This window comes from Gymnoscopelus braueri (genome assembly GCF_963280865.1).
Source record: "Gymnoscopelus braueri genome assembly, chromosome: 22".
Lineage (NCBI taxonomy): Eukaryota > Metazoa > Chordata > Actinopteri > Myctophiformes > Myctophidae > Gymnoscopelus > Gymnoscopelus braueri.
This window is the reverse complement of record NC_137624.1, coordinates 43,340,797-43,366,914: the sequence shown is the minus strand read 5'-3', so window position 1 is coordinate 43,366,914 and position 26,118 is coordinate 43,340,797. Positions and strand designations below refer to the sequence as shown.

General features: G+C 42.8%; 1 protein-coding gene across 1 annotated transcript in view; it reads left to right on the top strand.

The window, feature by feature from the left end:
• LOC308079057 (metal transporter CNNM4) overlaps positions 1-26,118 on the top strand; it is a gene marked incomplete at both ends in the record, with an annotated part of 74,544 nt that overhangs the window by 4,629 nt on the left and 43,797 nt on the right. The window contains 5 exons of the mRNA XM_080420393.1: positions 4,017-4,361; positions 6,801-7,112; positions 9,876-10,019; positions 12,209-12,343; positions 23,910-24,079. Of these exons, the coding sequence (XP_080276519.1) occupies positions 4,017-4,361; positions 6,801-7,112; positions 9,876-10,019; positions 12,209-12,343; positions 23,910-24,079 (1,106 nt within the window). The remainder of the gene's footprint in view (positions 1-4,016; positions 4,362-6,800; positions 7,113-9,875; positions 10,020-12,208; positions 12,344-23,909; positions 24,080-26,118) is intronic.

The window sequence follows — 26,118 nt, the reverse complement described above, 5'->3', positions numbered from 1 at the left end:
GCTATGAGCTTGTAGATCTGCTATTTTTGAATAGCCCAAAGTGTAAAATAATGCTTTTTAGCTCAAATCTAAAAATGACACAGTTCCAGATCTTAATGGGTTAAAGAAAATTACTTATTTTCTATCAATTACACACCCCATGAAGCCATTAATTCATGGAGATTTTTTTTTGTTTTTGTCGCATTCCTGAGCCAATAATTTGATGACCGGCGGAAAGATGCTAATGTCTCCGGGTAGGAGACTCACAGTTGACTCTTTGAGTCTCCTACCGGAGACAGCGCCCGCCGGTCATCAAACTGGAAAAAACAGGAATGAGACAAAAACAAAAGAAATCTCCATGAATTCATGTCTCCATGGGTTGTGTAATCGATAGAATAAAAGTCATTTTGGTGGGTGAACTATCCCTGATTTCAGTCATTTGGATGTCGAACACCAAAAATAGCAGATCTACTGTACAAGCTCACAACGCGTCGCAGTGCGGTGTGTTGTGAGCTTGTACAGTAGATCTGCTATTTTTGGCTATTAGTTATTTTAAGATTAAAGAGTATTTTAAGTGGTCAAACTAGCAACAGAATCAATCCGGGGCGGCAGTGGCTAAGGTGTAGAGTGGCCTGTGGATATATGGCAATATGTATCGTATCGCAATATATCGTGATATAATCGTATCGTGACCCAAGTATCGTGATACGTATCGTATCGTGAGATTCTTGCCAATACCCATCCCTAGCTGTGAATGTGTGAAAGTAATCTCTCAAGAACAGATTCTGCTCTCCGCTTGAATCTGTCGGGGGGGGTTCGTCATAACGTGTACGCACTGGCCTACAAGTGGGCGTGCCTTCAGATCAGGAAGCAGGCCGCGCTTTACCCAATCAAATGTAGTGGGCGGGATTTACTGTCTGCTCTCGCTTCCCATTGAAAACAAACCGAAACTCATTTAACAATAGCGTCCTCGGAGCAGACAAAACCACGGAAAGATATTCACATTTTAACTTGCTCTTTCATCATAGAAACAAGTGGGCTTATAACCAAAACCATCCATGTTCTCTGGGAGAAGTGGTGTTAGTGTTCCGTGTAGAAATATTGTTAGTGGGAATGAAAACATAAGCACACCACCGGAAGTGGAGTGCTGAGGGCAGACCAAAACCCCCGGTTTCCTTGCGCACGGGTGCTCCATTTAGCTCCCCCCAGAGCCATGTGAAAGAGTAAAAAACAGCAGAGGGCGCTGTTTTTCCTTTTTATTTGGCGATGGGTTCCCAGATTGGTGTGAATGTAATGCACAATCTATGTAAAGTGCTATATAAATGCACCATTTACCATTAATGCATGTTTAGAAGCCAAAAATATTAAAAAACACAAAAAATGCTATTTATATGATATCATTTTTAAATTAATATAATTAAATATTAAACTATTCTTTGACACAGAATCAAATGTTTTATGGTCATGATTCACCGGAAGGCTGGATGGCTTTGTTCCAGGCTTAAAATAATTGATGTAAATGTTTTCGTCATGTGATTGAGACAGATTTGTCGGATCTTTCATATTCCATCCTGATTGGCTAAGATTGGCTTCCAAAGTTTGCAGGAGTGGCCCGTTTTGTTCAAAATGCCTCAAATCATGAACGTAGCATCCGATTTCCGTGAAACTTTGTACACACATGCCCACTAGGCCAAGGAAGAAATGCCACCATACCATTTTTCAAATCAGCCTCATGGTGGCGCTGTAACAGGCAGATTCACGTTTTGGCCAATAACTCTTGAACTGTAGGTCATACAATCAACATATTTTTCCCCCTGGATTCTGTGGCATTCTTCCTTGGCCTAGTGGGGACATGCGTGCAAAACTTCACGAAAATCAGATGCTGCGTTCATGATGGCATTTTGTACTAAACGGGCCACTCCTGCAAACTTTGGAAGCCAATCTTAGCCAATCAGGATGGTTGTTGATTCTTCTGGCTCCACAGGCAGTGGTGCAAAGTAACTAAGTACATTTACTCAAGTTCTGTACTTAACTCATTCAGTGCCACTGGACGTCTAAGACGTCCGCTAATATAAGCCCTGAGTAACACAGAACGTCTAAGACGTTAAAAAAAAAATGTTCAGAACCCAAGATATGATGATTTGAAGATTTGCTGCTCCATTCACTCTTTGTTTAACTTCTTACTGAAAAAGGCTGTATCTCGGCTCCTAAGCACTTTTTTTTTTACAATGAATTTTGGCTGTGGCACTCAGAGCCAAAATTCCATAAATAAATTTGGCGCTTTCAAAAAAACTTTTGGTCATTTTATCATCTACTCAGGCCTTTGTGAACCCCCCAGACAGTTTTTAAGTTGCTTGATTAATTATTTCGATATTTGATATTCATTTTATCAGACACGCCCCCTTCCTATACAAACCCATTGTAACTTCAAACTCCATTTTAACCATGTTAGATTCATCAAAAACACCCGTCCTTGGTTCTGGTGACTCACCCTGCCCTCCTAATGCGTGAGGGGGCCGTGTTTTTCCGATAACTTTTTTCATTTATTTTATTTAAATTTTTTATTGTATTATTTTTTTCATTTTCCAAAAAAATATTAAAAATAAATGAAAAAAGTAATAAAAAACTAACATGGTTAAAATGGAGTTTGAAGTTACAATGGGTTTGTATAGGAAGGGGGCGTGTCTGATAAAATGCATATCAAATATCTAAATAATTAATCAAGCAACTTAAAAACTGTCTGGGGGGTTCACAAAGGCCTGAGTAGATGATAAAATGACCCAAAGTTTTTTTGAAAGTGAAACACCCTTTAAGTACAATCTTTAGGTACTTTTTACTTACTTTCCAATTAAGTATACTTTTACTTCTACTCCACTACATCTCAGAGGGAAATATTGTACTTTTACTCCACTACAATTATTTGAAAACTTTAGTTACTAGTTACTTTGCAGATACAAATTATTATGTTATGAAACATACATTAACTATTTTACGCCTATTTTATACCTAGGCTATTTGAAAATAGCCGATTTACAAGCTCACAACGCGTCGCATCGCGACACGTTGTGAGCTTGTAGATCTGCTATTTTCAAACATTTTAGTACTTTTACTTTTGTTACTTTAAGTACATTTTGATGCCAATACTTTTGTACTTTCACTCTAGTAAATTTTGAATTCCGGACTTTTACTTGTAACGGAGTACCGGTACTTCTATATTGCAGTATTGATACTTTTACTTAAAGGTAGGGTAAGTGATATTATTTGGTTAAAACAAAAAGTATTTTGTTAAAAGGTTAAAATACTATATTCTGATAGTAATCATTGCTATAGAGTGTTTTTTCAGTAACAGATGTCTCCCTGTCTCTCCAGCTCTTTAATAAACAGAACATACATTTTTCGGTAGGTGTCAAAATCTCAGCCAATCAGGAGAAAGTACCCATTTTTAAGCTTAATTTGTATAGTGTTCCAGTTCCAATTTTGTCTACTCATTTCTTAGTGTCATCACTTCCAATTCCACTTGTTTAATCTATATCCTGATTGAGTTCTCTATCCTGACTGGATAAAATTCAAAACGAAACTGAAACTGAAACGAAAATGCATTTTCTGTTTTATAAAGAGCTGGAGAGACATGGAGACTCCTTATATGGACAGGACACTCTATAGTAACGAGCACTATCAGAACATAGATCCATTTTGCAATTATTTGAATAATTGCAAATCACTTACCCTACCTTTAACTATTTTACGCCTATTTTATACCTAGGCTATTTGAAAATAGCCGATCTACAAGCTCACAACGCGTCGCATCGCGACGCGTTGTGAGCTTGTAGATCGGCTATTTTCAAACATTTTAGTACTTTTACTTTTGGTACTTTAAGTACATTTTGATGCCAATACTTTTGTACTTTCACTCAAGTAAATTTTGAATTCCGGACTTCTACTTGTATCGTACTGTAAGAGTACTTCTATATTGCAGTATTGATACTTTTACCTAAGTAAAACATTTGAGTACTTTTCTCCACCACTTGTCCACACAGGTAACGTCCTGGTGAACACCACGCTCACCATCCTGCTGGACGAGGTGGTGGGCTCCGGGCTGGCGGCCGTGGTGGCCTCCACCGTGGGCATCGTCATCTTCGGCGAGATCATCCCCCAGGCGCTGTGCTCGCGCCACGGCCTGGCCGTGGGCGCCAACACCGTGATGGTGACCAAGTTCTTCATGCTGCTCACCTTCCCGCTGTCCTACCCCGTCAGCAAGCTGCTGGACGTGCTGCTGGGCCAGGAGATCGGCACCGTCTACAACCGGGAGAGGCTGGTGGGCATGCTGAAGGTCACCGAGCCCTACAACGACCTGGTCAAGGAGGAGATGGCCATGATCCAAGGTGAGGGACCGTTAACGGTTCATCTAGAATCCATCAACTGCCGTTAAGAATTTACTCCATTTATCGAGTTTCAATTAACACACTGGGTGCCAAAACCGTATATATACTGTTTTTGAAAAAAAAAATGAAAAAAAAAAGCACCAGGAGATATAATTTTTCAAAGATTTAGACTCCAATCCACTTCCTGGTTAACTTATGACTTCAAAAACCTGTATCTCGGCTCCTGTGTACTTTTTTTTTTTACAATGTATTTTTAACTATTTTCAGCTGGCTGCAACTATGGACCGAATGTTTTTAATTGTTTTCCCCCGATTGTACGAGACCTCTATGTGTGTAATGAGGGGATCACTGTGAGGACGGTGATCACTGAAAATATTTTGTGACTACTTGAAAAAGGTTCAAAAATGGTTAAAAATCCAGGCACTCAACGTATAATATTTTAATAAACCTCTGGCACCCAATGTGTTAACTCATTTCCTGCCATACACGCATAAAGTCGTTCTATTAAATAGCGCACTTGCCCGCCAACGCGCATAAATGCGATCTATGAAAAAAATTAGGCACGCTGTTTTAGGCACGGTAACACAGCTCTGGGATGATCCATCGTCAATCAGAGAAGAAGCATGTGGATGTGACATCATTCCAAAAAACGCCCTGACTATGGGATTTTCAGAAAAACAGCTGTAACTCAGTTGCTGTTTTTTGCATTGAAAACCACTGTTTTCAGCGAGCCCCAGCCCCAAAATGGCGGATCGCGGTTGGAATGTTGTGGTTCGTCTGAATACACAGATCCCTCCGCTAACCCCTTCCCTCCGCCTTTTTTGTTTTTTTGGAATACAATGTCGCCTCCACAGCGTTTCAAATATCATCGGATGAAGGTAATTACGCTGGCAAGGGGATAACAAACGATGTTTACCTTGGCGGTTATTGTGTTAAGTCATTGAGTGCCATTAACGTGTTTCACGTGTTTAAAAAAAAAGAAAAAAACTCAAAAAAAAAAAAAAAAAAAAGAAAGAACCCAAGATATCAGTATCTGAAGATTTGCAGCTCCATCCACTCCTTGTTTAACTTATAACTGAAAAAGGCTGTATCTCGCTTCCCAAGCACTTTTACTAATTTGGGCAATGATGTCACTTAACTGCCAGAGTAAAAGTGTAATAGTGTCACCCCAGTGCCAGCAAAAAACGAGTGTTTTTACCTAGCTTTGAACAATCATGGAATATCTTCCGTGATCGCTGTACGCACGGAGATCGCCGCATTACACGCACGGTCGCACGCGGATCTCAGGAGTCACAGGGGAAAAAAAGACAGTATCCGCGCGTGATAATCCATTGCACAGCTGTGGCCTGTTGAAAATGCCTCGTTTTGGCCGTAAAGCAAGAGGAACGGAGATATAGGGATTTCCCCTCAGGAAATAAACAGGAACTAAACAAGACGATTTTTTTATAAACTTCTGGGTCAATTCCGGGTCTGTCGTCATCTGGCAGTGAAAGCATCATTCATAAGCTAGCCAACATCCCCATCTGGTGGAAACCCACTGAAAAGCCCCCAACACATCGAACGCGTCCATGGCACTGTGGACCAAGTGCCACTGCCAACGGACGCGTCTACGCGTCCATGGCAATCAAAGAGTTAATCATATACCATCATATATTCAAGGGCTTTTGGAGAGAAATGAGACTTCATAGAGCACTGCAGAGGGGAGGAGTTTGTATCTGTGTCCAGCTAATCTCTCAAGAACAGATTCTGCTCTGCGTTTGAATCTGTCGGTAGCCGTGTTGACAACCCGTGCACACTGGTGGCGTGCCATCAGATCAGGAAGCAGGCCGCGCTTTACCCAATCAAATGTAGTGGGCGGGATTTACGCGTGTGCCGTTCGTTCCCCACTGGAAACAAACCGAAACTCATTTAACAACAGCGTCCTCGAAGCCGACAAAACCACGGAAAGTTAGTAACATTTTAACTTGCTCTTTCATCATAGAAACAAGTGGGCTTATAACCAAAACCATCCAGGTTCTCTGGGAGAAGTGGTGTTAGTGTTCCGTGTAGAAATATTGTTAGTGGGAATGAAAACATAGTCGCACCACCGGAAGTGAAAGGCTGAAGGCAGACCAAAACCCCGGTTTCCCTGCACACGGGACGTCCGTTCAGCTCCGCCCAGAGCCAAATGAATAAGTAAAAAACAGCAGAGGGCGCTGTTTTTCCTTTTTATTTGGCGATGGGTTCCCAGATTGGTGTCCAGCTGATGCTCGTTGACGCTCGTTAATGTTATATACATCAAGGCAATTATGTTTCTGCACTCATTTTCGGTTTCGGACAAGAATGTTCCTTTTGGTCCTAAAAAAACGCTGCTTATCAATGAATCGATTAATCGGTCGATAAGGTTATCAACTATCAATTAACGAATGAATCGATCGCTTTCATCCCTTAAAACCCAAGGGGCCCTGGAGCTCCGCAACAAGACGGTGGAGGACGTGATGACGGCGCTCACCGACTGCTTCATGATCCAGGTGGACGCCGTGCTGGACTTCAAGACCATCTCTGAGATCATGGAGAGCGGCTACACGCGCATCCCCGTGTACGACGACGAGCGCAGCAACATCGTGGACGTCCTGTACGTGAAGGACCTGGCGTTCGTGGACCCCGACGACTGCACCACGCTGAAGACCATCACCAAGTTCTACAACCACCCCGTGCACTTCGTCTTCCACGACACGCGGCTGGACGCCATGCTGGAGGAGTTCAAGAAAGGTGGGTTTGAGTTCAGAGAGAGAGGCCTGTGTGTGCCGGGTACAAGAGGAGTGGGCACTAAGGAAGAGTGGGCACTAAGGAAGAGTGGGCTCTAAGGAAGAGTGGGCACTAAGGAAGAGTGGGCTCTAAGGAAGAGTGGGCACCTCCATGCAAAATTGGCTATTTTGTCCAAAATGTCCAAAAAACATTTATATATTAAAAAAATTGTCTTAACCCATTCAATCCAGGAACACATCTGTCATTTTTAGATTTCTTTGGCTATTAAAAAATAGCAGATCTACAAGCTCATAGCGCGGCACTCGGTGCCGCGCTATGAGCTTGTATATCTGCTATTTTTGAAATCTTTGAATACATATTTTTTTAAGCGAACATTTGTATCTCAAATCCTTGCTTCTGAGGGTCCCTGGTGCAAAAATATTTGACAAATGTTTGCTATATATATATATATTCAAAGATTTGCACAAATTTTCACGATTCTTTTTCAAAAATAGCAGATCTACAAGCTCACAGCGTGGCACTCGGTGCCTCGCTGTGAGCTTGTAGATCTGCTATTTTTGAGTAGCCAAAGAAGTCTAAAAATGACACAGATGCGTTCCCGGACTGAATGAGTTAAGTAATGTAAAGTATGCATGATGTGAACGTGCACGGTACATCATTATCAGACTTACATTCATACCCTTCAGCTTCTTGTTTATGCGCAAAATGATTGGATATACAGGTTTTTGCAGCAATTTGTAGCAATTCTAGAAATATTAGGCCTTAATTGTCGAATGTTCAGTCATGTTCTTCTAACCATGGATACTTTACATTACTTAAAGGGATAGTTCACCCAAAAAAAGAACTAACCAAATATATATATATATTTTTTTTACTTTTTGGACCAAATACCTGTACGGACTAGGGGTCCAAATAGTGAAAATAGCTAATCTACAAGCTCACAACACACGGCGATGATGGGACCGTGTTGTGGGCTTGTAGGGTTGCTAATTTCACTATTTTTGCACGACACCATTGTGCAAGTTTATTTATTTATAAAACGCTTAAACGGTTACCCATTTTATTTACATATATATATGTGTGTGTGTGTGTGTGTGTGTGTGTGTGTGTGTGTGTGTGTGTGTGTGTGTGTGTGTGACCGTGGGTGCGCGCGTGTGTATGTGGGTCATGCTGTAGCATCATGTCTAGTGTGTGTGTGTGTGTGTGTGTGTGTGTGTGTGTGTGTGTGTGTGTGTGTGTGTGGTAAATGGAGAAGCCTGGCCTGTATTGACTGTCATATTGACCGATGGAAGTGTCCCAGCATGCATTTCACTAGGTTGAGAGGGTCCACAGACTCCACACACACACACACACACACACACACACAGAGCGGGAAACACACACACACACACACACACACACACACACACACAGCGGGAAACACACACACACACACACACACACACACACACACACACACACACACACACACAGCGGGAAACACACACACACACACACACACACACACACAGAGCGGGAAACACACACACACACACACACACACACACACACACACACACACACACACACACACACACACACACACACACAGCGGGAAACACACACACACACACACACACACACACACAGCAGGAAGCACAACAAATGACATTTACTGTATGTCACTGCTGGTTCTGAACCTGTGGGCCTGGGTCCACTGGTGGGTCTTGAGGGTATTTTAAGTAGGCCATCAAATCATTGTCAAAACACTTCAGATTTGAATGAAAATAATATAATAGATTCACGTGAAAAAAAATATCCCTGTATTTTTTTTCTTTAAAAAACCTTAACAAATGAGTCTTCATTGTGACATCCATGAATAGGAATGTAATTGTGTTGAACATTGGAACATTATGAATAAAACATTACATTTGTGTTTGGCTTTTAGGCTTCCTAAACTAAAGGCACAACAGGGCAGATAATAACTTTAACTTTAACTTACATTTTATTACTTTATATATGTTAAAAAATTAAGGGCCGATCGCATCGCGACACGTTTTGAGCTTGTAGATCTGCTATTTCCACGATTTTTGAAAATGTTTGAATATTTTTATCATGGAAATTATTATGACGATTAACTCTCTCAGTGCCACACAACGAGATATCCCGAGTTTTTTCTGAATGCCCTCAGTGCCAAGAACGAAAAATCCAGATTTTTTAAATTATTTTTTTAAATTATTATTTTATTGTTTTTGAAAAAAAAATTCAGAACCCAAGATATCATTATCTGAAGATTTGCAGCTCCATCCACTCTTTGTTTAACTTATAACTGAAAAAGGCTTAAGCACTTTTTTTTTACTTTGAAGAAAAAAAAAATGCTGGCACAGTATGAACATATTTTTTTATTTCATTGGCACTGAGAGAGTTAATTAATGAATTGCGATTATCTCAAATAATCGCGATTATGTAATAATTGTGACAGGCCTACCAGATACTGCTAGTCTTCTAGGCTGTAATCGTCATTTTATTTTGGTGTGTGTGTGTGTGTGTGTGTGTGTGTGTGTGTGTGTGTGTGTGTGTGTGTGTGTGTGTGTGTGTGTGTGTGTGTGTGTGTGTGTGTGTGTGTGTGTGTGTGTGTGTGTGTGTGTGTGTGTGTGTGTGTGTGTGTGTGTGCGTGCGTGCGTGCGTGCGTGCGTGCGTGCGTGCGTGCGTGCGTGCGTCCAGTAATTGTATGCAGTCATTCTCTTGTTGTCATTGTTGTCACCTATGTGTCATTGTTGTCACCAGGTAAATCCCACCTGGCCATCGTCCAGAAGGTCAACAACGAGGGGGAGGGGGACCCCTTCTACCAGGTGCTGGGATTGGTCACTTTAGAGGACGTCATCGAGGAGATCATCAAATCAGAGATCTTGGATGAATCAGACCTTTACAGTGAGTCAGCATCTTTCTGCAACTGTCAAACCCTCTGTTTATTTACAGTAACCACGTGAATCCTAGCATCCACCTGTAAACCCTCTGTTTATTTACAGTAACCACTTGAATCCTAGCATCCACCTGTAAACCCTCTGTTTATTTACAGTAACCACTTGAATCCTAGCATCCACCTGTAAATCCTTAGTGTTTATTTGCAGTAACCACTTGAATCCTAGCATCCACCTGTAAATCCTTAGTGTTTATTTACAGTAACCACTTGAATCCTAGCATCCACCTGTAAATCCTCAGTGTATTTACAGTAACCACATGAATCCTAGCATCCACCTGTAAATCCTTAGTGTTTATTTGCAGTAACCACGTGAATCCTAGCATCCACCTGTAAATCCTCTGTTTATTTACAGTAACCACTTGAATCCTAGCATCCACCTGTAAATCCTTAGTGTTTATTTACAGTAACCACTTGAATCCTAGCATCTCCCTGTTCAGAGGAGAACATTAGGCAGAAATAGCCGACTTACAAGCTCACGACCTGTGTAGATTAGTCTCGCGTAGCCAGACAACTATTCCACAATCTCTGAATGCTATATAGAGTCTGGAACTACAACTCCCAAAATCCGAGAGAGGAAACTGGCACTTCCGTTCACGAAAATATATTTTAAAATATCTTTACACTTTACTTTTTAATTTCCTTTTTTTTTTTCATGTATGCTTAGATGATTTGTATTTATATTAGGATAAATTTGCGCGACTGTAAAGACGAAACGGAAATGGAGAGGAGGCTCCACATCCGGTTTATATTCTAATCATGATCAGAGCTTCCGAGTCCCAGACTGTATGCCGGAAACATTTGAAATTTTTTATATAGCACGTTTCATACATCAAGTGCAGTTCAATGTGCTTCACAGAATAGGCAAAAATTAACATAAAAAATAACAGTAAAATTGAAAAGAAAACATTTAGAATAAGACCAGGAAAAAAAGAAAGAAGAAGATAAACAACAACAATAAAAACAAAGCAAAACATATATAGATCAGGGATTCACAAATGTTTTCAGCTTCTGACCCAAAATAAACGTACAAAAAGTCAAAAAACTCTGACGCCATGTTTCAATAATAGTGAAAATAATAATTGACGTTTAATGATATGAATCTTTGCTAGAAAATGATTTGTCTGTATTGATTGATTGATTCAATACTTAATTAACAGCTTGCAAAAAAAGCACAGAAAGTACAGTTTAATACAAATACAATGCTAGAAGGATTGAACCCAAGAAAGCACTGTGCCATTGTGTATTCAATTCATAGCAACATTTTGTGACAAATATACAATACTATGCAAAAACATCATATAAGGCTTGATTTTTCACAGGGGCCAGTTCCGATTTGCAGCCACCTGTAAGTGCTCTTTTATGACTGTTGGTACGGTAGATCATTCCACATTTTGGTGGCATAGCAGTAGACGGATTTAACCCCTTGTTTGAGCCAAATCTGGGTTGAACGTGATTTGTGGAGCTCCCCTCTGGTGTTGTGTTTGTGGACGTCTTTAACGTTTTTGAAGTAGTTTGACAGGTACATGGGTGTCTTTGTGTTTGAGGTGTAGAGTGTATCTTGCAGACCTGTATCTCCGTCAGTGGTGGAAAGTAACCAAGTACATTTACTCAAGTACTGTACTTAAGTACAATTTTGAGGTATTTGTACTTTACTTGAGTATTTCCAATTTCCAATACTTTTACTTCTACTCCACTACATCTCAGAGGCAAATATTGTACTTTTACTCCACTACAATTATTTGAAAACTTTAGTTACTAGTTACTTTTCAGATATAAACTATGATATAATGAAACATACATTAACCACTTTAGCCCTATTTTATACCTAGGCTATTTGAAAATAGCAGATCTACAAGCTCACAACGCGTCGCATCGCGACGCGTTGTGAGCTTGTAGATCGGCTATTTTCAAATATTTAGTACTTTTACTTTTGGTACTTTAAGTACATTTTGATGCCAATACTTTTGTACTTTTACTCAAGTAAATTTTTAATTTTGGATTTTTACTTGTAACAGAGTATTTTTATATTGCAGTATTGGTACTTTTACTTAAGTAAAGAATTTGAGTACTTTTTCCACCACTGATCTCCGTGAAAATGTGCTTTCCTCTCATCTGTGCGCTCTTGTCTCCTGTCCAGCTGACAACAGACACAGGAAGAAGGTCGACCCCAATAAGAACAGGCGTGATTTCTCTGCCTTCAAACAAGACGGCGACAGCAAAGTGAAGATCTCTCCACAGCTGATGCTGGCGGCGCATCGCTTCCTGGCCACAGGTGAGTGCTCCGTCCAATAAGCACACAGCATCACATCTTACAACCAGCGCTTCTCACCCTGTCGGCCCGTGTGAGGATATTGCGAGCGGGCCACCAAATAATGAGTGGTGGAAAAAGTACTCATATTCGTTACTTAACTCTTTCAGTGCCAAGAGTATTTTCATAAAGTACTCCCCCAGTGCCAGCAATTTGCGTTTTTTTTTTTTTTTAATTTTGTAATTTTTCATTCAAATAAATGATCTGATTGGGTGTTTAAACCCATAATACAGTTCTACCAGTAGAGAGCAACAAATCGACACATTGATGACCTCGCTGGCTCACTCGCCCCCTCCCAAACAGGCTCACGTCACATCCGGTCGTAACCGGATGTTTACATTTTTGACAATCGTTGATCGGGCTAAATTACGATGTGATACACGACTACGATGACTGATCGTCACCCAGACCAAAGAGAGTAGACCGTGGACCTCTCCGTTTGTTTTTTATACCGTGTGAAAAACCGTGACTTTCCCTATTCTGGCCAAAAATGATCGTGGGAAAAAAATTAGAACCGGAAGCGGAATCTGCGTCATGAAACCGGAACCCAATGAGTCTGAAGGAATCAGGAAGCGAAAGTGATCATGAAAAATAAACAGTATATAGCGCGACCACAGTCAAAAGTAAAAACTCAGGATTTCTCGTGCTGGCACGGAGGGTACTCGGGAAAAACTCGGGATATCTCGGGGCGTGGCACTGAGAGTTAAGTAAAAGTACCGATACTGCAATGTAAAAATACTCTGTTACAAGTAAAAGTCCAGAATTAAAAATTGACTTGAGTAAAAGTACAAAAGTATTGGCATCAAAATATACTTAAAGTACCAAAAGTAAAATTACTAAATATTTGAAAATAGCCGATCTACAAGCTCACAACGCGTCGCATCGCGACGCGTTGTGAGCTTGTAGATCTGCTATTTTCAAATAGCCTAGGTATAAAACAGGGATAAAGTGGTTAATGTATGTTTCATAATATCATAATTTATATCTGAAAAGTAACTAGTAACTAAAGTTTTCAAATAGTTGTAGTGGAGTAAAAGTACAATATTTGCCTCTGAGATGTAGTGGAGTAGAAGTAAAAGTATTGGAAATTGGAAATACTCAAGTAAAGTACAAATACCTCAAAATTGTACTTAAGTACAGTACTTAAGTGAATGTACTTAGTTACTTTACACCACTGGATATTGCGAGTGGGCCCCCAAATAATTGACAAAACACTAAGATGTTAATGATAATATTACAATGTAGGCATTTAGCAGACACTCTTACTCCAGAGCCACTTTCAGTAAGCAATGTAAACACAAGGTAATCCATCAAATGCATAGAAATAGTCATCTAGGATCATAGGTAAACCAAGAACCTATCATCAGTACAATAACAGTTCTTTTAAAAATAATAATAATAATAATAATATGTACATTGAAACTATACGCGCTATAGGATGCCAGGTCAACACACGAACCTGGCATCTATCTACACAACACGCTATCTAAATGACACTTTAACCTTTGTATAAGCCTGCAAGATAATATAAGGTGACATAACTTGCATATGTAATTTTTTTAATGACGTCAAATATATTATTATGATTTTTGGGCGGTGAAACCGCCCCTATATGTGAGGTTTGGACATTTGCACCCCCCAACCCTGCGCTGTGATTGGCCACCAGTGTACCCCCCTAACCCTGCACCGTGATCGGCCAATCACAGTCTATTCAGGACTGTGATTGGCTAGTGAAACATGACACATGTGCATAGCCCTATAAATAGGACTATGCACTTAAAAAAAACACATTTATGTTTTTTTTTAAAGTTAGGGGTGTACAATGGTTGGTCCACAATATTACTTTTCTTTAAGTGAACTTCCATCACTGTGATGACCACTGTGACCACACCGCCCACTTCACACTGGGTGTGATTTTTTTCATCGTGATACCGTTAAATGGTGAACTTACTACATTAGTTCCACTGATCCGAGCCGAACACAATAGTGTGATTGATCACAACATGATCTGAAAATAAATACACGTCAGTCCAGCGGAACCAACGTTTTGGAGATTTTCAAGAGGGCCCTGATGCAGAAAAGGTTGAGAACCACCCTCTTGCAGCCAGGGCCGGCCCTAGGACTTTCGTGGCCCTAAGCAAGATTTTTTTGGTGTCCCTCCCAAAAAAAATCCCATTATAAAATTATTATTAGGGCTGTGAATCGTCTGCTATCTCACGAATCGATTCAATTCCGATTCTTGGGGTCACGATTCCGATTTTTATCGATTTTTTTCAAAACAAATGATTCTCGATTCAAAAGCGATTTTTTCCGATTCAAACGATTCTCGATTCAAAACGATTCTCGATTCAAAACGATTCTTGATTCATTTATGTAGCTTTTATAATTGTAAAGGTTTTATCAACTGATAATAATGTAAACAAAGGTAAATCCAAGATCATAAAAAAAAAAAAAAAAATTGAAAATCGATTTAAAAAAAATGAGAATCGATTCTGAATCGTCCAACAGTAGAATCGCGATTCGTATTCGAATCGATTTTTTCCGACACCCCTAATTATTATGTCATTTTTTATTGCATACTAAAATGATAACGCTAGTTGTTGGATAGGAGATACATGACATAATTACAATATGAAAGTAAAAAAAAATATATATATATATATATATATATATATATATATATATATATATATATATATATATGTATATATATTTTTGTGGCCCCCTAGTGGTTGTGGCCCCTAAGCGAGTGCTTATATTGCTTATAGCAGCGGCCGGCCCTGCTTGCAGCACTTGTTAATCCATTAAGACCGGGAACGCATCAGGGTCATTTTAAGATTTCTTCAGATCAGATCTACAAGCTCATAGCTTAGTAATATAGTGGAAACTTTGTGCAAATCTTTGAATAGGCTATATAATGTTTTAAAGAGAACATTTTTAACTCCGGTCTGTGCTTCTGGGGGTCCCTGGAACAACATATTTTGAGATGGGGGGGTCCGCGGCCAAATACATATCATTTTGGGGGTCCATGACATGGAAAGGTTGGAGCACCACTGATATAGAAACATACTGTTGCTATAGGATTTAGAAAACATTTTTAGATACGTATTTGACCGCGGACCCCCAACTCAAAATGTTTTGTTCCAGGGACCCCCCAGAAGCAAAGGTTTGAGTTACAAATGGTCGCTTTAAAAAAATAAATAGATTTTCAAAAATAGCAGCTCTACAAGCTCATAGCCACGCTATTTTTGAATAGCCAAAGAAATATTAAAATGACACTGATTCGTTCCCGGATTGAATGGGTTAATGTCATTCAACAAACTCATGCCGTTTCTCAATGTCCAGAACATAAAGAAGGCCCTTAATGCTTCCTTGTGAAGAATGTCCTTTTCAAGTTAACAGAAAAAACGTTCTGGCAAGCTAGCTTGAAATGCATTCTGGGATGTTTGGCGGTCCAAAGAAAGTGCACACAAGTCACCTCTCTATCCTGGACAAAGTGGGTGGATTAAAGGTATCATGACATTCATTTTAACTTTTTTTATTTTCAATGTTTTATTTGGGGTTTTATGACCTCAATTACACCCAAAAAACCTGAACTTAGAACATTCAGTGGATTTTCTGTGGTCTGGGGTTTTCTGAATAATTAGGCTGAAAAGTAATCTGAGCTTGGCCCTTCGACAGTGAGGTCACAGTCGATTAATCCCGCCCACTCTCCTCCTCGCCCCTCCCCTCCCCTATCCTTTCCTTTGGGGGGGGGGGCGGAGCAGAGGCGATGATTGACAGGCAAAATCCCTCACCAGCGACACCCGCAGGCAAAGATTTCTTTTTTCATTGCAGTTGAAAAGGCTTTAGAAATGTGAGAGAAAAACACCTGCCATGGATCACTGGAATGGAATTTTCACTTAAAACTTTTTGTACACTTTTGAAGGACCAGGACAAAGACTTTGAATGTGGTGTAAAAGTGAATGTCATTAAACCTTTAAAGTTCTGTTCTTGGCTTTAGAATTGGTACTGTACTGTCTGCCGCTTGGGCAGCGCCTGGTGATGTTTCTCCAACCCTGGGTAGATTTACAGAGACAGCCGGTGAGAGACTGGCTGACATAATAAAGCCTTGTTTATCACTCTGAGCTTGTTGTGAATTTATAGAAGGCTGTGGCATTTCAAACATCTCTCTGAACCCTTCCAGGAAAGCACAGCACTATTCTTTTCTATACATAGATTTTTAGGCCGTCGACAACAACAGTCTGGATAGACCATACATGGGCAACTGGCGGCGCGGGGGCCACATGCGGCCCCCACCTTCACTTAACTCTCTCAGTGCCAAGCCCCGAGTTATCCCGAGTTGTATGGTTATACCCTCAGTGCCAGAACGAGAAATCCCGAGTTTAAAAAAAAAATAATAATAATTAAAAAAGGTTTTTTTTATTTTTTTGTTTTTTTTATAAAGTGTTCAGAACCCAAGATATCATTATCTGAAGATTTGCAGCTCCATCCACTCTTTGTTTAACCTATAACTGAAAAAGGCTGTATCTCGCTTCCTAAGCACTTTTTTTTTTCTTTGAAAAAAAAAAAAAAAAAATCTGGCAAAGTTCGCAATAATTTTTTTATTTTATTGGCAGTGAAAGAGTTTATGCAGCCCGCAGGTTAATATTCGGAATACTGATATATTATTGATTTCAGCTGTTACAATTACAAACATGCAAACATGACCCGCTTTAATTACTTCAGTCTATATTAGTAGCTTAATGACTAGTATTACAATTCCTTTTTTATGTCCAATGCATTTGTATTGAAGTTCATTTGAAATCTTGAAAAGTGTTACTTTTCAAGATTCCAATAAAAAAAATGGCAAAAAAAAAATCTGGATTCCAATTCAAAAATAGCAAAAGTAGCAGATCTACAAGCTCAAAACGCGTCGCACTGCGACGCGTTTTGAGCTTGTAGATCTGCTACTTTTGCTACTTTTGTGTGACATAGAATGCCGAAGTACGGGCCGGCATTCATTTACGAAAAATGTTACCAGTGGCGCGGGAAGGGGGGGGCTATGGGGGCTGCAGCCCCCCTGGTGATGGGAGCAGCCCCCCTGGTGATGGGAAGAAAAAAAGAAAAAAAAAAAAAACTTTTTTTTTTAATATATATATATTTTATGGATCATAGCAGTCTGTTACGGTCATGGATGAACTTCAACCTGGTGTTTGCACTGTCTTTCTGCCTTTTTGTGTGGGGAAAAACACAGAAAACCCCCCAAAAATCGCAAAAAAATCGCGCGCACGCGCTTCGCGCGGGCGCGAGGAGTCCCCCCCGACGCACAGCCCCCCTAGGTATTAAGGACTTCCCGCGCGCCTGAACGTTACGGAGATATGAGGTGTCTGCCCGACAGTATATGCAACGTGGCCCTCTGGAGTGAGAGTGGAAATATAGTGGCCCTCTGCATCAGGGGTGATGTACATACATACAAAACGGTCCGGGGGCGGTGCGCCGGTTCGGACCAAAATGCCAGGGCTGAATTTTGGTCCCAGCCCGCCCCTGTTTATCGGCACTCTCGCCAGTAGTACCCCATTACTCAAAAAGCCCATAATAGTCACATATGTGATAAATAAGGGATATTAAAGTTGTACAATGCAAATTCACAACTAACGATTTTTAGCAACCTCTGCTGGTCACTACCGTCACTGCATACAATTTCCCTAGTCCTCGATTACCCAGAATTCCATTCGTTTTCACCGGAAGCCGGAAGCGTTTCAAAAAGCGATCTTTTAATTGTTTTATACTATCTACGGATCGTTTCTCTTAGCCAGTGGAGCATTAGTTACCATGAGCTGTGCTTTCTTTTTCTGTTCTTTTTCGATCTTCCAATCCTGTATTCTCTTAAAATCAGCGTGAGGTTCCTTTTTGTTATTAGCGCGTTAGTTCCTGGCCAAACAGGAAACCAGTGCATTTCCACCTCCGTTTTCCGGCCAGATGACGTAATTTTCCCGGGAAAGTCCCCCCTTCACCGTTCAATAGTAAATATATAAATAAAAGGCTTCCGGGGGTGAAATTCATGGAGTGGGTGTTGTGTAACTTTTGCCACTCACAAAAGATATACAATTTAACTTTAGTTTTGTTGAAAACGTTACCTAGTATGCCTTTAACTATTATTATTTGTTATAACTTTGTTTTTATTTAGCATTTAGTAATGCTTCTATCAACTTACTACAGCTGTAACTGCTAAACAAAACTTCACATCCCTGAGTATGCCTTTCAGAGTATTGCTGTAACCTTGGCTTAAAAATATACAAAAATGAACACTAGAATTATAGTTAATAAGGCTTCTATTAAAATAAACGAGAGCGCGCTCTACTGGTGGACTGTTGCAATTAAAATGGTTCATGGAAAGTTGCATGTTTGGAACAGCTGAAGGCAATAGTTCACCATTTCGGATATGTTTAGATTACTTTGTTTTTCTTTGTGATTCTTTGTTTTGGCCTGGGGCCGCATTGAGTGACGGTGCGGGCCGCATGCGGGCCGCGGGCCGCCAGTTGCCCATCCCTGCTCTACATCATCAAAGTTGCATCACCCCTGGGATAGAACATGAATAGAAGCCAAAACCTATAAGTAACAGCTTAAGTGTTACATTTATCACAGCCAGTCTCTCCATTCAATTACTCTGTTTATACTTTCATCGGTTATCCTTCTGGCACCGATGTCATCATAGGCGTGTCCATCACTATAGTTACTTCAAAGATTTATTTTGGGCTTTTCATGCATTATTCAGATAGGACAGTGGACTGAGAGACAGGACAGTGGACAGAGAGACAGGACAGTGGACTGAGAGACAGGACAGTGGACAGAGAGACAGGACAGTGGACTGAGAGACAGGACAGTGGACAGAGAGACAGGACAGTGGACTGAGAGACAGGACAGTGGACTGAGAGACAGGACAGTGGACAGAGAGACAGGACAGTGGACTGAGAGACAGGACAGTGGACTGAGAGACAGGACAGTGGACAGAGAGACAGGACAGTGGACTGAGAGACAGGACAGTGGACAGAGAGACAGGACAGAGAGACAGGACAGTGGACTGAGAGACAGGACAGTGGACAGAGAGACAGGACAGAGAGACAGGACAGTGGACTGAGAGACAGGACAGTGGACTGAGAGACAGGACAGTGGACTGAGAGACAGGACAGTGGACTGAGAGACAGGACAGTGGACAGAGAGACAGGACAGTGGACAGAGAGACAGGACAGTGGACAGAGAGACAGGACAGTGGACAGAGAGACAGGACAGTGGACTGAGAGACAGGACAGTGGACTGAGAGACAGGACAGTGGACTGAGAGACAGGACAGTGGACAGAGAGACAGGACAGTGGACAGAGAGACAGGACAGTGGACTGAGAGACAGGACAGTGGACTGAGAGACAGGACAGTGGACTGAGAGACAGGACAGTGGACAGAGAGACAGGACAGTGGACAGAGAGACAGGACAGTGGACAGAGAGACAGGACAGTGGACAGAGAGACAGGACAGTGGACAGAGAGACAGGACAGTGGACAGAGAGACAGGACAGTGGACAGAGAGACAGGACAGTGGACAGAGAGACAGGACAGTGGACAGAGAGACAGGACAGTGGACAGAGAGACAGGACAGTGGACAGAGAGACAGGACAGTGGACTGAGAGACAGGACAGTGGACTGAGAGACAGGACAGTGGACTGAGAGACAGGACAGTGGACAGAGAGACAGGACAGTGGACAGAGAGACAGGACAGTGGACAGAGAGACAGGACAGTGGACAGAGAGACAGGACAGTGGACTGAGAGACGTTACAGTGGACAGAGAGACAGGACAGTGGACAGAGAGACAGGACAGAGAGACAGGACAGTGGACTGAGAGACAGGACAGTGGATAGAGAGACAGGACAGTGGACAGAGAGACAGGACAGTGGACTGAGAGACAGGACAGTGGACTGAGAGACAGGACAGTGGATAGAGAGACAGGACAGTGGACAGAGAGACAGGACAGTGGATAGAGAGACAGGACAGTGGACTGAGAGACGTTACAGTGGACAGAGAGACAGGACAGTGGATAGAGAGACAGGACAGTGGACTGAGAGACAGGACAGTGGACAGAGAGACAGGACAGTGGACAGAGAGACAGGACAGTGGACAGAGAGACAGGACAGTGGACAGAGAGACAGGACAGTGGACAGAGAGACAGGACAGAGAGACAGGACAGTGGACAGAGAGACAGGACAATGGACAGAGAGACAGGACAGTGGACAGAGAGACGGGACAGTGGATAGAGAGACAGGACAGTGGACAGAGAGACAGGACAGAGAGACAGGACAGTGGACAGAGAGACAGGACAATGGACAGAGAGACAGGACAGTGGACAGAGAGACGGGACAGTGGACAGAGAGACAGGGCAGAGAGACAGGACAATGGACAGAGAGACAGGACAATGGACAGAGAGACAGGACAGTGGACAGAGAGACAGGACAGTGGACAGAGAGACAGGACAGTGGACTGAGAGACAGGACAGAGAGACAGGACAGTGGACAGAGAGACAGGACAGTGGACAGAGAGACAGGACAGTGGATAGAGAGACAGGACAGTGGACAGAGAGACAGGACAGAGAGACAGGACAGTGGACAGAGAGACAGGACAATGGACAGAGAGACAGGACAGTGGACAGAGAGACGGGACAGTGGACAGAGAGACAGGGCAGAGAGACAGGACAATGGACAGAGAGACAGGACAATGGACAGAGAGACAGGACAGTGGACAGAGAGACAGGACAGTGGACTGAGAGACAGGACAGAGAGACAGGACAGTGGACAGAGAGACAGGACAGTGGACAGAGAGACAGGACAGTGGACAGAGAGACAGGACAGTGGACAGAGAGACAGGACAGTGGACAGAGAGACAGGACAGTGGACAGAGAGACAGGACAGTGGACAGAGAGACAGGACAGTGGACAGAGAGACAGGACAGTGGACAGAGAGACAGGACAGTGGACAGAGAGACAGGGCAGAGAGACAGGACAATGGACAGAGAGACAGGACAATGGACAGAGAGACAGGACAGTGGACAGAGAGACGGGACAGTGGACAGAGAGACAGGGCAGAGAGACAGGACAATGGACAGAGAGACAGGACAATGGACAGAGAGACAGGACAGTGGACAGAGAGACGGGACAGTGGACAGAGAGACAGGACAGTGGACAGAGAGACAGGACAGAGAGACAGGACAGTGGACAGAGAGACAGGACAGTGGACAGAGAGACAGGACAGTGGACAGAGAGACAGGACAGTGGACAGAGAGACGGGACAGTGGACAGAGAGACAGGACAGTGGACTGAGAGACAGGACAGAGAGACAGGACAGTGGACAGAGAGACAGGACAGTGGACAGAGAGACAGGACAGTGGACAGAGAGACAGGACAGTGGACAGAGAGACAGGACAGTGGACAGAGAGACAGGACAGTGGACAGAGAGACAGGACAGTGGACAGAGAGACAGGACAGTGGACAGAGAGACAGGACAGAGAGACTGGACAGAGAGATGGGACAGTGGACAGAGAGACAGGACAGTGGACAGAGAGACAGGACAGTGGACAGAGAGACAGGACAGTGGACAGAGAGACGGGACAGTGGACAGAGAGACGGGACAGTGGACAGAGAGACAGGACAGTGGACAGAGAGACGGGACAGTGGACAGAGAGACAGGACAGTGGACAGAGAGACAGGACAGAGAGACAGGACAGTGGACAGAGAGACAGGACAGAGAGACAGGACAGTGGACAGAGAGACAGGACAGTGGACAGAGAGACAGGACAGTGGACAGAGAGACAGGACAGTGGACAGAGAGACAGGACAGTGGACAGAGAGACGGGACAGTGGACAGAGAGACAGGACAGTGGACAGAGAGACAGGACAGAGAGACAGGACAGTGGACAGAGAGACAGGACAGAGAGACAGGACAGTGGACAGAGAGACAGGACAGTGGACAGAGAGACAGGACAGTGGACAGAGAGACAGGACAGTGGACAGAGAGACAGGACAGTGGACAGAGAGACAGGACAGTGGACAGAGAGACAGGACAGTGGACAGAGAGACAGGACAGAGAGACAGGACAGAGAGACAGGACAGTGGACAGAGAGACAGGACAGTGGACAGAGAGACGGGACAGTGGACAGAGAGACAGGACAGTGGACAGAGAGACAGGACAGAGAGACAGGACAGTGGACAGAGAGACAGGACAGTGGATAGAGAGACAGGACAGAGAGACAGGACAGAGAGACAGGACAGAGAGACAGGACAGTGGACAGAGAGACAGGACAGTGGACAGAGAGACAGGACAGAGAGACAGGACAGTGGACAGAGAGACAGGACAGAGAGACAGGACAGTGGACAGAGAGACAGGACAGTGGACAGAGAGACAGGACAGTGGACAGAGAGACAGGACAGTGGACAGAGAGACAGGACAGTGGACAGAGAGACAGGACAGAGAGACAGGACAGTGGACAGAGAGACAGGACAGTGGACAGAGAGACGGGACAGTGGACAGAGAGACGGGACAGTGGACAGAGAGACAGGACAGTGGACAGAGAGACAGGACAGTGGACAGAGAGACGGGACAGTGGACAGAGAGACAGGACAGTGGACAGAGAGACAGGACAGAGAGACAGGACAGTGGACAGAGAGACAGGACAGTGGACAGAGAGACAGGACAGAGAGACAGGACAGTGGACAGAGAGACAGGACAATGGACAGAGAGACGGGACAGTGGACAGAGAGACAGGACAGTGGACAGAGAGACAGGACAGTGGACAGAGAGACAGGACAGTGGACAGAGAGACGGGACAGTGGACAGAGAGACAGGACAGTGGACAGAGAGACAGGACAGAGAGACAGGACAGTGGACAGAGAGACGGGACAGTGGACAGAGAGACAGGACAGTGGACAGAGAGACAGGACAGAGAGACAGGACAGTGGACAGAGAGACAGGACAGTGGACAGAGAGACGGGACAGTGGACAGAGAGACAGGACAGTGGACAGAGAGACAGGAGTGGGAATAGACCATCTCCTGAAACACCCCTCTAGTGGGAATAGACCATCTCCTGAAACACCCCTCTAGTGGGAGCATACCATCTCCTGAAACACCCCTCTAGTGGGAGCATACCATCTCCTGAAACACATCTACTGTAGTTACGAGGAAATTTAAGCCCAGCCCAGAAAAACTGCTCCAAAACAGGGCGTGTCCTGTTTACAGGCTCTTTATCAGTGTTGCCAGATTCTGTGAGAGAAACAAGCAACCAGGTCTAGGAAAACCAGCCCCAAAAGAAGCGACTATGGGCCACATGAGCACTTTAACATATACATCAGCTATTTGAAAATAGCCGATCTACAAGCTCACAACGCGTTGTGAGCTTGTAGATCTGCTATTTTCAAATAAAATCTTGCGGGGGAAATTATAATGAGCAGATCTGGCAACCCTATTGTCCTTTTTTTCCTTTCTGTCCCCATGTTGTCCTCATCGTGTCCAGAGGTGGCGCTGTTCAGCCCCTGTACCATCACAGAGAAGGTGCTGCTGCGGGTCCTGAGGCACCCGGACGTCATCCAGGAAATCAAGTTCAACGAGAACGACAAGCGCTCGCTACAGCACTTTATCTACCAACGAGGAAGACCTGCCGACTACTTTATACTCATTCTACAGGTACAGTACCTACTACTTTATACTCATTCTACAGGTACAGTACCTACTACTTTATACTCATTCTACAGGTACAGTACCTACTACTTTATACTCATTCTACAGGTACAGTACCTACTACTTTATACTCATTCTACAGGTACAGTACCTACTACTTTATACTCATTCTACAGGTACAGTACCTACTACTTTATACTCATTCTACAGGTACAGTACCTACTACTTTATACTCATTCTACAGGTACAGTACCTACTACTTTATACTCATTCTACAGGTACAGTACCTACTACTTTATACTCATTCTACAGGTACAGTACCTACTACTTTATACTCATTCTACAGGTACAGTACCTACTACTTTATACTCATTCTACAGGTACAGTACCTACTACTTTATACTCATTCTACAGGTCTACCTACTACTTTATACTCATTCTACAGGTACAGTACCTACTACTTTATACTCATTCTACAGGTACAGTACCTACTACTTTATACTCATTCTACAGGTACAGTACCTACTACTTTATACTCATTCTACAGGTACAGTACCTACTACTTTATACTCATTCTACAGGTACAGTACCTACTACTTTATACTCATTCTACAGTAGTACCTACTACTTTATACTCATTCTACAGGTATAGTACCTACTACTTCAGTGATGTTGCTAGGTTTTCAATGTAATGGGTCCTGGGACCCCAGGGTGGTCTTTTAGATGGGTCCCAGGGACATTTTATGAGTCCCACAAAAATTCACACCCTACGTGGTGCAGTGCTTGGACCCAGTTCGGCGCCCCCCCCGGGACGGTTTTGTCAACGGGGGGCAATAGAATACATTTAATCACAGAACCTTTTTATCATTATTATTTTATTTTGTATCATTTATGAATGTAGAATTTATTTTTACTATTTATTGTGTAGCAATAAAAGACTGAAAACACTGGCTTACAGTGGAATTATTGGCAACTTAAGAAATAGGAATTCAAGAAATAATGAAGACAAATACTGACAATGCCTATTAACATTGGCTTGCAGTTATTGCACATAGCCAAAATGCAATAATAATTATTAGGCTTGTCATTGAGAAAGGAAAATAAAGTTGTATTTTTGAGGAGAAGTGGAACCTTTTAAGTCACTTTAAGTTTAGCATGAGGGAAAGGGTCTCCCTCTTCAGGGAATTTCTTGATATCTCTACTAGGCTACAGAAAACATTCAGTTGGCTATTAAACATACACAAGACACAGATGATAGACAACCGGTTACTTACAGCTGCCATTAATTAGTGCTTTTGATTGCCTTTGTGGTCAAATCAGGGTCAAATGCATAGGCTCAACGAGCCATCGTTAACCTGCTAATGTTACACAGCTGATTGGCAACATGCGTTAAACGCATCCATCACATCACTCTGATCTCCATTCTCCAAGCAAGTTGGAGAACACTCTAAAATCGTGGATTTTACTTTGGCTGGTCAATTTAAGATGACAATAGCAACAAAGGTTATAGTAGTAGACCTGTATGTATGATGACTTTTTTACACGTTTGAGACCAGGTCTCAACCAGCTCCTCATGCCGTCTCACTCTCTCTCTCTCTCTGTGTGTAACCTGGCGTCGCCAGTCTTTCCACCTCTGTGTGTAGCGTAGCCTAACTGTGTGTGTGTGTGTGTGTGTGTGTGTGTGTGTGTGTGTGTGTGTGTGTGTGTGTGTGTGTGTGTGTGTGTGTGTGTGTGTGTGTGTGTGTGTGTGGGGGGGGCGGGGCTGTGCTGCTGCTGCGAACCGAGTTATACTTCTCCAGTACAAAGGTGTCTAACCGAGAGTTATACTTCTCCAAACAACGGTGTCTAACTGAGAGAGTCCATGCAGATCACAGCAACTAATTTTACCGCAAATTATTTTTTTATTTGTCTCTGTTGTTGGTGACAACTCTAGTGCGTCCCATGGACGCCACGACGGTGTCATGAATGCGTCCTTTCGCAATATTGTGCGTCAGCGACGCAGGACGCAGGCCTATGAGCATCTCTGCTACTTTATACTCATTCTA